Source organism: Phyllobates terribilis, unplaced genomic scaffold (assembly GCF_046119375.1).
Source record: "Phyllobates terribilis strain yellow unplaced genomic scaffold, ASM4611937v1 Scaffold_11__3_contigs__length_659146591, whole genome shotgun sequence".
Lineage (NCBI taxonomy): Eukaryota > Metazoa > Chordata > Amphibia > Anura > Dendrobatidae > Phyllobates > Phyllobates terribilis.
Window position 1 is genome coordinate 511,010,860 of NW_027362771.1, and position 16,185 is coordinate 511,027,044.

Sequence of the window (16,185 nt, forward strand, 5' to 3'; positions counted from 1 at the left end):
ACTATATCTTGAGGAAAGCCTATCATCATGCTAGACGTCAGACTCAATCGAGCCAGCTTGTACACCGGAGGAGATCTACCACCACTTAATCTTTCCGGTTCATTACCACCTTTGATAATGAAGCCCAACAGGTCAGGGAAATTTTTAACAAACATTGGGCTATCCTAAAAATGGACTCTGATATTGGGACTTTACTGACGGACAATCCCTTAATAACATACAGAAAGGGAAGATCCCTCAGTGACCGATTTGACCAAAGTCACTTTCAAATTTCTAGAACCCCTACATGGCTTGAAAATCATAAGGGGCGTTATAAATGCCGCAGTTGTGTGTCTTGCTGATTTGTTCAGACAGGTTCGAGCTTTGTGGGCAATGTCACAAAGAAAAATTATGACATAAGATCCTTTATTAATTGTCGAACCCAGGGTGTGATCTATAAAGCGACATGTATCTGTGGCCTTGAATACGTAGGCAAGACCATCCGGGAGTTTAGTCGCCGTATAGGTGAACATGTTGGTGATGTTGAACATCAAAGAGACACTTCACTTGCTAGACACATGAACCTGTACCATAACGGAAATATGAAATTGATTAAATTTATGGGGATTGATCATATTCCTAAACCCCAGAGAGGCGGAAATTAGGACAGATTGATATTGCAGGCTGAGACTAGATGGATTTTTCATCTTAATACAGTGTCACCATTAGGATTAAATAAGCAATGTACTTATAATTGCTTTATTTAAAGGTCTATATCCTTCTGGTTGCCTTCCACTTTGTGATCTTACTCTTTTGTTTCTTCATCCTGATCAATTTAATACTGGCTTACGTTGCACAATACCGGCTTACGTCGCACAATTATGTCTCTGTCTTTGGCCTTGTACCGCCAGAGGTAATCCTATTACTCTGTATCTATATGACTCTTAATACCAGCGTTCAATTTACTCTTTATTATACACATAGCCAATATAGTGTTAATCCCTAATCATTTTGGCGTGGACACTATAACAATATATTATATCATGTGGCCCCCTTCCTCTGTATACACAGGAGGCAATAACTTGTTAATAATGCTATCCATTTTATAAACGAGCCATGTGTGTATACATGTGCGGTTTCTGCCCCCTCCATGTATTCTTATTGGGGTCAGCTGTGGATCTGCATTCTATGCGACGCCGGTGTGAATTGGAACATTGTGTGAATGGTCCCGCGCCTGTGTCAGGATATGGCCTTGAGTGACGCGGCTTTTTGAGCTCCTCTGGCTATGATGCTGTAACTAGTGCTGTGATTGCTTGACCGGCGATGAGGCTGCTTAGGGGAACGCCGCCGGAAATATCGTCACCAGAAGTGACATCCGTTGCGTTCCACAGTCTCAGCTTGAGTCTCATGCGCTGCTGCGCTCACTCCACCGGATATGACTTCACCGGAAGTGGCCTGCGTTCCACTAGGTGAGCGTGCGTTTCACACACTACCGCATGCCACTGTCCGGAGTGTTATTTACACTTATACAATAAACTGTTGGGTTTGACACTATTGGCAATTAGAAGTGGACTCATATCCACCTGATCATTTGAATATTAGCTTCATTTATAAACTCCTCCTCTGTGCTATAGCACTGCTTCACCTGAGATCAGTGAAGACAGTTATGCTTTATCATGTTGAGACAGCTTAGCCTCTATGGTGCTACACAATAGGTTCCCCTGATGACTCCAAAAGGAAGAAACGCGTCAGGACTACAGGGCAAGCACAGGGATACTAGAGCAGTCTAGATGTGGACTCTCCTTGTTAGGGCAGGAGTAAAGGGGCACAGGGATAGTGCAGTCCTTGTAGGGAAATAATAGGGGCAGAAAAATGCGCCTCCCCTGGACTATTGCCTACCCACCGGTTTCCCCTTCAGGAAATATTTTGTCCTTATTTCCCGACTGTGACGTGTACTACTCCACATATTGGGTGAGGACGTTCCATTACTTTTATTCAATTTTCTAAATGTTTTTCTATATGGTTGATAAACGTTTTCCATTAATGATGTTATTGTCATATTTCTACCTTAACTATTCTTGAACGCATATGAGAAACGTTTTTCCAAACATTTAAAGACTTTTTTTTTTGCTATGAGTAGGATTTTCACACTATTTGATTATTTGAGAAACGTCTAACTTTGTCCACTTGATTTTTGGACGTTGCACAGAGACCCTGTTTCATCGAGGTAAATTTGAATGATCCTCTATGAACAGGGTTTGGTACGCCACCCGGGTGACGTGTTTTACTCTCCTACTTAGTTGTTACTCCGACCTGGGGAGTACTTGCACATTGTCTCCATTATAATTGTCTTACAAAAATTATTTTAAATTTATCTATTAAAAGTTATATTTTATATAGTTAAGGAGTATGTGGTGCCCATAATACTGTATGGAGGACTATACTGTCCTGTCTGCACTGTGCGCTGCGAGGATTCGCCAGTAACTCAGCTATTGTAGAATTTACAATAGATATCACTCATGTAATGTAAGAAGTAAGTGAAATCTTCGGCATTGTACTATATATACATATTTCTCTGCAGTATCTGTGCATCATGAATCGTGGTATGTGTTAAAGGGACCCACTGAGACTCTTTCACCCAGGGCCCATGAAAACCTGGAGCTGGCCCTGGTTACGACCACTGATATAGTGACAGCTAGTCGCTAGTGGTCGTAACTATGGATACCTAGAGTCCTGCAATGCTCTGCACATGAGGAAAGAGACACAGGAAATCAGAAGAACTATACTACATTTCTAATTGGAGGTATTTACTAATAATATTATTACACCTACTACACACTGGCATAGGATCTTGGAGATGGGAATACCCCTTTAATGATACCCAGATATGGGACTGTAAATGTGGCGCCCCTGCTGCGCATTAGTGCCACAGATCCTAGAGGGGTGCATGGACGGATTCCTCCACAAGAGGCCCTCACAGCATACACACACCTCCACCTTCCACCTCAGACCACCAGAGGGAGCCCGTTAGGGATATAAATAGGGAAGGTGGAGCTAGGCAGTCTAGTCAGTTCCTGCAGTAGATGAGCCTGAGAGGTCAACCTGCAGTGGAGCACAGTCCAGACTCATTCAGCTCAGGTTAGTGAGCCTAAGGCGTGCCGACGCCATAAGAGCGGTGAAGAGTAGCGAGGCTTACTGCCAGTGTGAAGCCTAGTCACGGCCCTGAGCATGCCTGAAGGCAAGTGGAGTAAGCGAACTACATAGGGGGCAGAGGAGCTTAACCAGCTCACCCCACAAGCATTTACCGGACACCGGGTCCGGGTCTGCAAGGATCTCTAGGACTAGAAGAAACAACCGGAACCCCTGGCGAACTACATGTCCCAGGAACACCAAAAGCTGACTGTAATACCAGGGTCAGGAGTCACTGAGGCCCAAGAGACCAGGGAGTGTGAACTCCAACAGAAGGCCCTACCACCAGGTCAGCCGGTGCAAGACAGAGACCAAGTTAGGCCTAGCTCCAGGCAGGTCATAAACTTAACAGGAAAAGGCAAGAAACAGGAGGCCCCACACCCGCTCACTGGGGAGAGTCCTGAAATGCACCCTTCACCCTACAGTGCCCTGGATTGTGCCTGAAACACCAAAAGTAAAAGGTACTGAAGTGAACTGTCGTGTGTGTGCCTATTCTTCCTCCGACCCGGCTGGATCCCCTCTGTCCTGCATCCCTTCTCCTACGCTGCCCTGAGGCCCCGTCCCACCTGTGGGGAGCCGCACCATCTAAGCTGCCTGATCACTGGCCTCAGAGGACTGTAGCAGCACTGGTGATCCTCACCAGACACCATGGGTGGCGTTACGAACTTTCCCCCTTTCCCATATACCTTTTCCCACCATTCCTTCTTCCCTTTTTAAGAGTGACCCCAGGGTACGGCCTCGGGAGCCGGCCACCGTGGCGTCCCCCAAAACTAACAGCAAGGCCCGGGCGCCGAGTCGTCCCCATCCCCTGGGCGCGTCATATAGACAAAATGTGTGCTCTACTGCTGTGGTCTCCAGAATCAACACCATGGATATAAAGTATAGAATAATTGTAAATTAAACATAGGGCTGGTGGACTGTGTGGTAAACAGGACTCTTGCCTAGACCTCCATTTCCTAAATGCCCCTAAGGACAAAAAAAAATAGAAATAAACTAAAGCCACCGAATAACATTAAAGTTGAATTCCGTTGTTATATGGCCCATTTACATGACAGAGAAAGATTATTTTGATGCTGTATAATGTATGAGCTATATAGGTCAGTATTATCTTGGCACTATATGGCGGTATTATATATTTTACAATCATAAGTAAATTTGGCTAAAAGTTACAAGCAGGGGGCCTTACCAGAGCCCGTCATCATTAAAACAGACCCTGACTAAGTGTACAATCGTAAACTGAATTGTGTCATTTACAGTCAGTCTTTGTGTATGTTGATTAATAATCCTGAAATATAAGCCAACTGGCAGGCCTATGTAAAACCAGAGATAGCGCAACATGACATCACAATGAGTTGTGCCAAATTCAGCTTTTTGCACATGTGGCACATACATAAGTTTCTGCCATTTTCATGAGACACATTTATCTACAGAACTTAGAACTTTTTGACTTCCGATGTTTCCTAGGAAGAAGGATATGGGAAGCTCGACGCATGTGATGACGTCATGATGAATGTATTTAGTTTTATAGATCAGTAGTGAATGAATTAGGATACAATATAGATTGCATAGGTTTTATAAATGATTTTCAGCGTGCCGATAGATTGTCTCTCAACACATCTCCATTAATATTGCCATGGGCCAGAAATTTCTAAGAGAACTTCCATGAGCGCAGCTGGCATGTCTGCAGCAGGAATGCAGGCTCACTCTCAGCTGAAGAAGGAAGACAGCTGGCTCAGCTATATTCTCTGCCTCCAGCTCTGTGCACTCAGGCAGCACTGATCCATAGTAATCTTCACATTTCACGGGGAAACTTAGAAGAAAAAATGTTTAAAACAGTGATTTTTTTTTAGACCCATTAAAACACCTTCATAATACCGACTATAATACCATTCAGTGGTATACAAATTACCATGGGGACTAGTGGCAAAACTATGCCTGGAGCCCCACTCCATCAGTTCATGAAAAGCTTCTGATTATTTCGGTCTGCACTTTGCACCCTATTGCACCCTATTGTCTATTGCTAATCTTCCTTCCAGTGATCTTCAGTCATTTTAAAGATAAGTTTATATTACAATGTGGAACTAGCCAAAAATCAGTGCCAAAATCTACAATGAAATACCAATGAGGATTTTAACGCTGATTTAGCAGCATATGTCACTTATTAGATTGCAGATTAAATTCGCAGCATAGAGCACTTGGGAGATCTCAAAATCTGCAGCAAATTTATAATCTGCTGCAGATATCTTGCCTTGTAATTTATAGCAGAATTTTTATGCCAGTTTTTCAACCCAAATTCTGGAACAAACCTGTAGTATTTGAATCCAGCCTTAAATTTTTGCTTCCACCATCATAACTTAGCACCAACTACGGTATGCAGATGAGCACTATCGAAAATGCTGTACAGTGGTACTTCTGCCTATAGTGTCCTGGTAGTTCTGCCTATAGTTCCCTGGTAGTTCTGCCTATAGCACCCTGGTAGTTCTGCCTATAGTGCCCTGGTAGTTCTGCCTATAATACCCTGGTAGTTCTGCCTATAGTGCCCTTGTAGTTCTGCCTATAGTGCTTTGGTAGGTCTGCCTATAATGCCCGGGTAGTTCTGCCGATAGTATCCTGGTAGTTCTGCCTATAGTGCCCTGGTAATTCTGCCTATAGTATCCTGGTAGTTCTGCCTATACCACCCTCGTAGTTCTGCCTATACCACCCTCGTAGTTCTGCCTATAGTATCCTTGTAGTTTTGCCTATAGTACCCTGGTAGTTCTGCCTATAGTACCCTGGTAGTTCTGCCTATAGTACCCTGGTAGTTTTGACTGTATTACCCTGGTGGTTCTGCCTATAGTGCCCTGGTACTTCTGCCTATAGTACCCTGGTAGTTCTGCCTATAATATCCTGGTAGTTTTGCTAATAGCACGCTAGTAGTTCTGCAAATAATGCTCTGGTAGTTCTGCCTATAGTGCCCTGGTAGTTTTGCCTATAGCGCCATGGAAGTTATGCCTATGGTACCCTGGTGGTTCTGCCTATAGTGCCCTGGTAGTTTTGCCTACAGAATCCCGGTAGTTCTGCCTATAGTACCCTGGTGTTTCTGCCTATAGTACCATGGTAATTCTGCCAATAGTGCCCTGGTAGTTCTGCCTATAATGCCCTGGTAGTTTTGCCTACAGTACCCGGGTAGTTCTGCCTATAGCACCCTAGTAGTTCTGCCTTCAGTACCCTAGTAGTTCTGCCCAAAGTACCCTGGTAGTTCTGCCTATAGTGCCCTGGTAGTTCTGCCTATAGTACCCTAGTAGTTCTGCTTATAGCACCCTGGTAGTTCTGCCTATAGTGCCCTGGTAATTCTGCCTATAACACTCTGATAGTTCTGCCTATAGTACCCTGGTAGTTCTGCCCATAGTACCCTGGTAGTTTTGCCCATAGAACTCTGGTAGTTCTGCCTATAGCACCCTAGTAGTTCTGCCCATAGTACCCTGGTAAATCTGCCTATAGCACCCTGGTAGTTCTGCCTATAGTGCCCTGGTGGTTCTGCCTATAGTGCTTTGGTGTTTCTGCCTATAGTGCCCTGGTAGTTCTGCCTATAGTACCCTGGTAGTTCTGCTCATAGTTCCCTGGTAGTTCTGCCCATAGTACCCTGGTAATTCTGTCTACAGTATCCTGGTTGTTCTGCCTACAGTACCCAGGTAGTTATGCCTATTGTACCCAGGTAGTTATGCCTATAGTATCCTGGTAGTTCTCCCTACAATACCCTGGTAGTTCTGTCTACAGTGTCCTGGTAGTTATGCCTAAAGTTCCCTGGTAGTTCAGCCTATAGTGCCCTGGTAGTCCTGCCTATAGTGCCCTGGTAGTTCTGCCTATAGTATCCTGGTAGTTCTCCCTACAATACCCTGGTAGTTCTGTCTACAGTGTCCTGGTAGTTCTGCCTACAGTGTCCTGGTAGTTCAGCCTATAGTGCCCTGGTAGTTCTCCCTATAGTGCCCTGGTAGTTCTGCCTATAGTACCCAGGTAGTTATGCCTATAGTATCCTGGTAGTTCCGCCTATAATACCCTGGTAGTTCTGCCTACAGTGTCCTGGTAGTTCTGCCTAACGTTCCCTGGTAGTTCTGCCTATAGTGCCCTGGTAGTTCTACCTATAGTGCCCTGGTAGTTCTGCCTATAGTGCCCTGGTAGTTTTGCCTATAATGCCATGGTAGTTATGCCTATAGTACCCTGGTATTTCTGCCTATAGTACCATGGTAATTCTGCCAATAGTGCCCTGGTAGTTCTGCCTATAATAACCTGGTAGTTTTGCCTACAGTACCCAGGTAGTTCTGCCTATAGCACCCTAGTAGTTCTGCCTTCAGTACCCTAGTAGTTCTGCTCAAAGTACTCTGGTAGTTCTGCCTATAGTGCCCTGGTAATTCTGCCTATAACACTCTGCTAGTTCTGCCTATAGTACCCTGGTAGTTCTGCCCATAGTATCCTGGTAGTTTTGCCCATAGAACTCTGGTAGTTCTGCCTATAGCACCCTAGTAGTTCTGCTCATAGTACCCTGGTAAATCTGCCTATAGCACCCTGGTAGTTCTGCCAATAGTGCCCTGGTGGTTCTGCCTATAGTGCTTTGGTGTTTCTGCCTATAGTGCCCTGGTAGTTCTGCCTATAGTACCCTGGTAGTTCTGCTCATAGTTCCCTGGTAGTTCTGCCCATAGTACCCTGGTAATTCTGTCTACAGTATCCTGGTTGTTCTGCCTACAGTACCCAGGTAGTTATGCCTATAGTACCCAGGTAGTTATGCCTATAGTATCCTGGTAGTTCTGCCTACAATACCCTGGTAGTTCTGTCTACAGTGTCCTGGTAGTTCTGCCTAAAGTTCCCTGGTAGTTCAGCCTATAGTGCCCTGGTAGTTCTGCCTATAGTGCCCTGGTAGTTCTGCCTATAGTACCCAGGTAGTTATGCCTATAGTATCCTGGTAGTTCCGCCTATAATACCCTGGTAGTTCTGCCTACAGTGTTCTGGTAGTTCTGCCTAAAGTTCCCTGGTAGTTCTGCCTATAGTGCCCTGGTAGTTCTGCCTATAGTGCCCTGGTAGTTCTGCCTATAGTGTCCTGGTAGTTCTACCTATAGTATCCTGGTAGTTCTGCCTATAATACCCTGGTAGTTCTGCCTACAGTGTCCTGGTAGTTCTGCCTAAAGTTCCCTGGTAGTTCTGCCTATAGTGCCCTGGTAGTTCTGCCTATAGTGCCCTGGTAGTTCTGCCTATAGTACCCTCATAGTTCTGCCTATAGTGCCCTGGTAGTTCTGCCTATAGTGCCCTGGTAGTTCTGCCTATAGTGTCCTGGTAGTTCTGCCTATAGTTCCCTGGTAGTTCTGCCTACAGTGCCCTGGTAGTTCTGCCTATAGTGCCCTGGTAGTTCTGCCTATAGTACCCTCATAGTTCTGCCTATAGTGCCCTGGTAGTTCTGCCTATAGTGCCCTGGTAATTCTGCCTATAACACTCTGCTAGTTCTGCCTATAGTACCCTGGTAGTTCTGCCCATAGTACCCTGGTAGTTTTGCCCATAGAACTCTGGTAGTTCTGCCTATAGCACCCTAGTAGTTCTGCTCATAGTACCCTGGTAAATCTGCCTATAGCACCCTGGTAGTTCTGCCAATAGTGCCCTGGTGGTTCTGCCTATAGTGCTTTGGTGTTTCTGCCTATAGTGCCCTGGTAGTTCTGCCTATAGTACCCTGGTAGTTCTGCTCATAGTTCCCTGGTAGTTCTGCCCATAGTACCCTGGTAATTCTGTCTACAGTATCCTGGTTGTTCTGCCTACAGTACCCAGGTAGTTATGCCAATAGTACCCAGGTAGTTATGCCTATAGTATCCTGGTAGTTCTGCCTACAATACCCTGGTAGTTCTGTCTACAGTGTCCTGGTAGTTCTGCCTAAAGTTCCCTGGTAGTTCAGCCTATAGTGCCCTGGTAGTTCTGCCTATAGTGCCCTGGTAGTTCTGCCTATAGTACCCAGGTAGTTATGCCTATAGTATCCTGGTAGTTCCGCCTATAATACCCTGGTAGTTCTGCCTACAGTGTTCTGGTAGTTCTGCCTAAAGTTCCCTGGTAGTTCTGCCTATAGTGCCCTGGTAGTTCTGCCTATAGTGCCCTGGTAGTTCTGCCTATAGTGTCCTGGTAGTTCTACCTATAGTATCCTGGTAGTTCTGCCTATAATACCCTGGTAGTTCTGCCTACAGTGTCCTGGTAGTTCTGCCTAAAGTTCCCTGGTAGTTCTGCCTATAGTGCCCTGGTAGTTCTGCCTATAGTGCCCTGGTAGTTCTGCCTATAGTACCCTCATAGTTCTGCCTATAGTGCCCTGGTAGTTTTGCCTATAGTGCCCTGGTAGTTCTGCCTATAGTGTCCTGGTAGTTCTGCCTATAGTTCCCTGGTAGTTCTGCCTACAGTGCCCTGGTAGTTCTGCCTATAGTTCCCTGGTAGTTCTACCTATAGTGTCCTGGTAGTTCTGCCTATAGTTCCCTGGTAGTCCTGCCTATTGTGCCCGGGTAGTTCTGCTTATAGTTCCCAGGTAGTTCTGCCTATAGTGCCCAGGTAGTTCTGCCTATAGTATCCTTGTAGTTCTGCCCATAGTGCCCTGGTAGTTCTGCCTATAGTATTCTGGTAGTTCTGCCTATAGTACCCTGGAAGTCCTGCCTATAGTGTCCTGGTAGTTCTGCCTATAGTGCCCTGGTAGTTCTGCCTATAGTACCCTCATAGTTCTGCCTATAGTGCCCTGGTAGTTCTGCCTATAGTGCCCTGGTAGTTCTGCCTATAGTGCCCTGGTAGTTCTGCCTATAGTGTCCTGGTAGTTCTGCCTATAGTTCCCTGGTAGTTCTGCCTACAGTGCCCTGGTAGTTCTGCCTATAGTGCCCTGGTAGTTCTGCCTATAGTACCCTCATAGTTCTGCCTATAGTGCCCTGGTAGTTCTGCCTATAGTGCCCTGGTAATTCTGCCTATAACACTCTGCTAGTTCTGCCTATAGTACCCTGGTAGTTCTGCCCATAGTACCCTGGTAGTTTTGCCCATAGAACTCTGGTAGTTCTGCCTATAGCACCCTAGTAGTTCTGCTCATAGTACCCTGGTAAATCTGCCTATAGCACCCTGGTAGTTCTGCCAATAGTGCCCTGGTGGTTCTGCCTATAGTGCTTTGGTGTTTCTGCCTATAGTGCCCTGGTAGTTCTGCCTATAGTACCCTGGTAGTTCTGCTCATAGTTCCCTGGTAGTTCTGCCCATAGTACCCTGGTAATTCTGTCTACAGTATCCTGGTTGTTCTGCCTACAGTACCCAGGTAGTTATGCCAATAGTACCCAGGTAGTTATGCCTATAGTATCCTGGTAGTTCTGCCTACAATACCCTGGTAGTTCTGTCTACAGTGTCCTGGTAGTTCTGCCTAAAGTTCCCTGGTAGTTCAGCCTATAGTGCCCTGGTAGTTCTGCCTATAGTGCCCTGGTAGTTCTGCCTATAGTACCCAGGTAGTTATGCCTATAGTATCCTGGTAGTTCCGCCTATAATACCCTGGTAGTTCTGCCTACAGTGTTCTGGTAGTTCTGCCTAAAGTTCCCTGGTAGTTCTGCCTATAGTGCCCTGGTAGTTCTGCCTATAGTGCCCTGGTAGTTCTGCCTATAGTGTCCTGGTAGTTCTACCTATAGTATCCTGGTAGTTCTGCCTATAATACCCTGGTAGTTCTGCCTACAGTGTCCTGGTAGTTCTGCCTAAAGTTCCCTGGTAGTTCTGCCTATAGTGCCCTGGTAGTTCTGCCTATAGTGCCCTGGTAGTTCTGCCTATAGTACCCTCATAGTTCTGCCTATAGTGCCCTGGTAGTTTTGCCTATAGTGCCCTGGTAGTTCTGCCTATAGTGTCCTGGTAGTTCTGCCTATAGTTCCCTGGTAGTTCTGCCTACAGTGCCCTGGTAGTTCTGCCTATAGTTCCCTGGTAGTTCTACCTATAGTGTCCTGGTAGTTCTGCCTATAGTTCCCTGGTAGTCCTGCCTATTGTGCCCGGGTAGTTCTGCTTATAGTTCCCAGGTAGTTCTGCCTATAGTGCCCAGGTAGTTCTGCCTATAGTATCCTTGTAGTTCTGCCCATAGTGCCCTGGTAGTTCTGCCTATAGTATTCTGGTAGTTCTGCCTATAGTACCCTGGAAGTCCTGCCTATAGTGTCCTGGTAGTTCTGCCTATAGTTTCCTGGTAGTTCTGCCTATAGTGTTCAGGTACTTATGCCTACAGTACCCTGGTAGTTCTGCCTATAGTACTCTGGATGTCGTGCCTATAGTATCCTGGTAGTTTTGCCTATAGTATCCTGGTAGTTTTGCCTATAGTATCCTGGTAGTTTAGCCAATAGAATCCTGGTAGTTCTGCTTATAGTACACTGGTAGTTATGCCTATAGTACACTGGTAGTTCTGCCTATAGTATCCTGGTAGTTCTGCCTATAGTACCCTGGAAGTTCTGCCTATAGTATTCTGATAGTTCTGTCTATAGTGCACTGGTAGTTCTGCCTATAGTATTCTTGTAGTTCTGCCTATAGTACCCTGGAAGTCCTGCCTATAGTGTCCTGGTAGTTCTGCCTATAGTTCCCAGGTAGTTCTACCTATAGTGTCCTGGTAGTTCTGCCTATAGTTCCCTGGTAGTCCTGCCTATTGTGCTCGGGTAGTTCTGCCTATAGTGCCCAGGTAGTTCTGCCTATAGTATCCTGGTAGTTCTGCCTATAGTTACCTGGTAGTTCTGCCTATAGTGCCCAGGTAGTTCAGCCTATAGTGCCCAGGTAGTTCTGCCTATAGTATCCTGGTATTTCTGCCTATAGTGCCCTGGTAGTTCTGCCTATAATGCCCTGGTAGTTCTGCCTATAGTATTCTGGTAGTTCTGCCTATAGTACCCTGGAAGTCCTGCCTATAGTGTCCTGGTAGTTCTGCCTATAGTTTCCTGGTAGTTCTGCCTAAAGTGTTCAGGTACTTATGCCTACAGTACCCTGGTAGTTCTGCCTATAGTACTCTGGAGGTCCTGCCTATAGTGTCCTGGTAGTTTTGCCTATAGTATCCTGGTAGTTTTGCCTATAGTATCCTGGTAGTTCTGCCTATAGTACACTGGTAGTTCTGCCTATAGTACACTGGTAGTTCTGCCTATAGTACCCTGGTAGTTCGGCCTATAGTATCCTGGTAGTTCTGCCTATAGTACCCTGGAAGTTCTGCCTATAGTACCCTGGTAGTTCTGCCTATATTGCCCAGGTACTTATGCCTATAGTGCCTTGCTAGTTCTGCATATAGTTCCCTGGTAGTTCTGCCTATAGTGTGCAGGTACTTATGCCTACAGTACCCTGGTAGTTCTGCCTATAGTACCCTGCTAGATCTGTCGATAATGCCCAGGAGGTCCTGCCTATAATTCCCTGGTAGTTTTGCCTATAGTACTCTAGTAGTTCTGCCTATAATTCCCTGTTATTTCTGCCTATAGTACTTTAATAGTTCTGCCTATAATTCCCTGGTAGTTCTGCCTACAGTACTCTAGTAGTTCTGCCTATATTACTCTAGTAGTTCTGCCTATAATTCCCTGGTAGTTCTGCCTATAGTTCCCTGGTAGTTCTGCCTATAGTTCCCTGGTATTTCTGCTTATAGTACCCAGGTAGTTTTGCCTATAGTTCCCTGGTATTTCTGCCCATAGTACCCTGGTATTTCTGCCTATAGTACCCTGGTAGTTCTGCCTATAGCACTAGTATTCAATAATCTTCAACCAGACACTTGCATAGAAGTTGGACAATTATATAAAGATGTAGCTGGGCTGAATTGGCCACATAATAGTTTGCAACCCATATGGGCTCATGCCATGTTGGTGATACAGTGCAGTGCCCTACACAGAATCTACAGGATCTATATTATTGTTCACTTTCATCTACTCACCTGATTATATCACCAATGTTAGTGCTAGTTTGATATTATGTCATGTGAGCATGTATGGAGGAGGTGAACGTGATGCAGCCTGTCAAGGTATTATGCACATTGTTATTTTCCAAGCTCACATCTGCATGCCATTTGCCCTGCATGTGTAGGTCTGCAAAAAGATTTCTGTTTTCTCACTAGCAAAAAAAAAACAATCTACGTGTTCATTGCAACCTTCGCTTCTCGATACCATCCATACAGTGAATATCTCCAACAGCTGCAACTATTCTTTGCCTTTTTAGTCACCAGATTTGCATACTTTTTGCATAATTATAACTCTTTAATCCAAGATAATATACCTTGTGTATGTTAAAAACCACATCGCAATAAGTATAAGTGTCATATGGCTATCTCTGACTTTCTATATCTGCATGCAATATAGTGCAAGTCATCTGAAATTCTACCAGCTTGCTTTTAATTTGCAAATTCTGCGTAGATGCCAAGTTAGTCATATGCCAAGTTAAAAAGAATAGAACAGAAAAAAAGACTCTTTACAAAAGATCCCTATCATCTAAAGTCATTACATATCCTGAGATAATCCCAATGACTAAGTTTTGGAACTTCTGGAGAACGTAGAACTGGGTTACTTTAAATATCCTACTGGTCATCATCTTAAAGTGGGTCATGAGCTGACCTAAAGCTGGAGCGGTAAACTTTAGTCCTCTGTTGACTTTAGGCCAACAACCCAACTGCATAAGTGATCTAATAAACTTCTGCAGCTGAGAGTCAATCTGCAGAATTTCCACTATTATTCTGGAGAAACATCTCAAATAACCTCTTTCCTGACATAAACCCCATCATTCTACTTTTGGTCTGTTAAAGCAAAAGGTAGAAGGATACTTTCTACACAACTTTTACAAAGTAATTAATGCACTTACTTGTCCAATACAAAGTACAGATCAAAACCTCCATAGCACTTAGGTCCACCAGTTTCTTCAGTACTACGTTGACCATCACAAACCAAAAGAAATACAGTAAGTAGAAGGGGCTTTAAACCCAAATGGAAGGTGCATAATACAGCCATAGTTAGTCTGAACTTCCAGAAATCTGGACTAAAGTTTCTTCCTATAGGTGCACAATTCACACAGATTTCCGAGTGCTCTCCACTTGAAGATGTAGCCTTAATTCTCCAAGTTTTTGCTTTTCTTCTATCTTTCTTCTGTCTGAGCTAGTGCAGCTCTGTCTTCATATCTTTCTTGTTGTCTAGTATTTGCATTACATTTGTATGCTGCTCAGAGGAGGCACCGCTGTGCACTGTTTAATGGGATGAAAACTTTTTCCTGACAAACTTGCTTTGTCTAAACCTGCAGATTTTTTTTATTTTTGAGTGCATGGAACAAGAATAGCACAAATCCTGACATCTTGTGATGATAAAGCAGAATGCAACATCTGTGATGGAATAGGAAATATACAGTTTTGTGCATTACTCATTTTGGCCCAAGTGGTTTGAAGATCCTTTTATTATTTATTAAAGCTTTTAAGAAATAGTTTAAGGGGGTTTCCTGTCCCTAAAAGTACTTGGGAGCTGCTCAAATGGATGTTTCTCAAGTCTGAAAGATCTGATGTAGTGATGAGCGAGCATACTCACAAGTACTGTACTTGGTACTCGCCTGAGCATCTCAGTACTTGAGATGCTCGGACCTCGCCGAGTACATGTGAGATGCTCGGGGCGGATGTTCGGATCCCCTCCTTGCATGTTTGGCGCTCATTACAGAGCCAATGAACATGCAGGGATTGCCTGCTACTCACTGTAATGCTGTAGCCATGTTGGTTGTGGCATTACAGTGATTGGCTGGCCGCACAGCATCATCAGGTCTATATCGAACCTGGCGCCACCGTGCTCGTCAGTCTACTCCGCAATCAGACAGTGTAGGGAGAGCTGCTGCTGTGTCAGGGAGAGATTTGATTGTGTATTAGGTAGTGTAGGGAGAAAACAAGTACCTTACACATATCCATCTCAACAAACAGTCCTTCTGAGGACTAATCCATTTACAGAGATATCAGGCAGGCAGTGTATATAGGCAGGCAGGCAGTGTACAGTCATGGCCAAAAGTATTGAGAATGAGACAAATAGTAATTTTTCCAAAGTTTACTGCTTCATTTTTTGTAATGGCAATTTGCATATACTCCTGAATGTGCTTAACAGCAATTACTGTACTTGCAAAGTCAATATTTGCCCAGAAAATGAACTTTAACCCCCAAAACACATTTCAACATCATTGCAGTCCTGCCTTAAAAGGAGCAGCTAACATCGTTTTAGTGATTGATCCATTAACACAGGTGTGGGTGTTGATGAGGACAGGGCTGGCGATCAATCAGTCATGATTAAGTAAGAATGACATCACTGGACACTTTAAAAGGAGGCTGGTTCTTGGTATCATTGTTTCTCTTCAGTTAACCATGGTTATCTCTAAAGAAACACGTGCAGCCATCATTGCACTGCACAAAAATGGCCTAACAGGGAAGAGTATCGCAGCTACAAAGATTGCACCTCAGTCAACAATCTATCGCATCATCAAGAACTTCAAGGAGAGAGCTTCCATTGTTGTCAAAAAGGCTCCAGGGCGCCCAAGAAAGACTGTTTCAGCTGCGGGATCGGACTACCAGCAGTGCCGAGCTTGCTCAGGAATGGCAGCAGGCTGGTGTGAGTGCTTCTGCACGCACTGTGAGGCGGAGACTCTTTGAGCAAGGGCTGGTTTCAAGGAGGGCAGCAAAGAAGCCACTTCTCTCCGGAAAAAACATCAGGGACCGACTGATATTCTGCAAAAGGTACAGGGAGTGGACTGCTGAGGACTGGGGCAAAGTCATTTTCTCTGATGAATCCCCTTTTCGATTGTTTGGGACATCTGGAAAACAGCTTATTCGGAGAAGAAGAGGTGAGCGCTACCACCAGTCTTGTCTCATGCCAACTGTAAAGCATCCTGAAACCATTCATGTGTGGGGTTGCTTTTCAGCCAAGGGAATCGGCTCACTCACAGTCTTGCATAAAAACACAGCCATGAATAAAGAATGGTACCAGAATGTCCTCCAAGAGCAACTTCTCCCAACCGTCCAAGAGCAGTTTGGCGCCCAACAATGCCTTTTCCAGCATGATGGAG

The 16,185-nt window shown here is 44.9% G+C and overlaps 1 protein-coding gene across 1 annotated transcript in view; it reads right to left on the bottom strand.

Annotated features, from left to right (window-relative positions):
- Nucleotides 1–14,389, bottom strand: part of ANTXR1 (ANTXR cell adhesion molecule 1) — a 214,380-nt gene extending 199,991 nt beyond the window's left edge. Inside the window, exon 1 of the mRNA XM_073653634.1 lies at nucleotides 13,966–14,389. Within this exon, the coding sequence (XP_073509735.1) occupies nucleotides 13,966–14,111 (146 nt within the window). The 5' untranslated portion in view covers nucleotides 14,112–14,389. The remainder of the gene's footprint in view (nucleotides 1–13,965) is intronic.
- Between the last annotated feature and the right edge of the window lie 1,796 nt (nucleotides 14,390–16,185).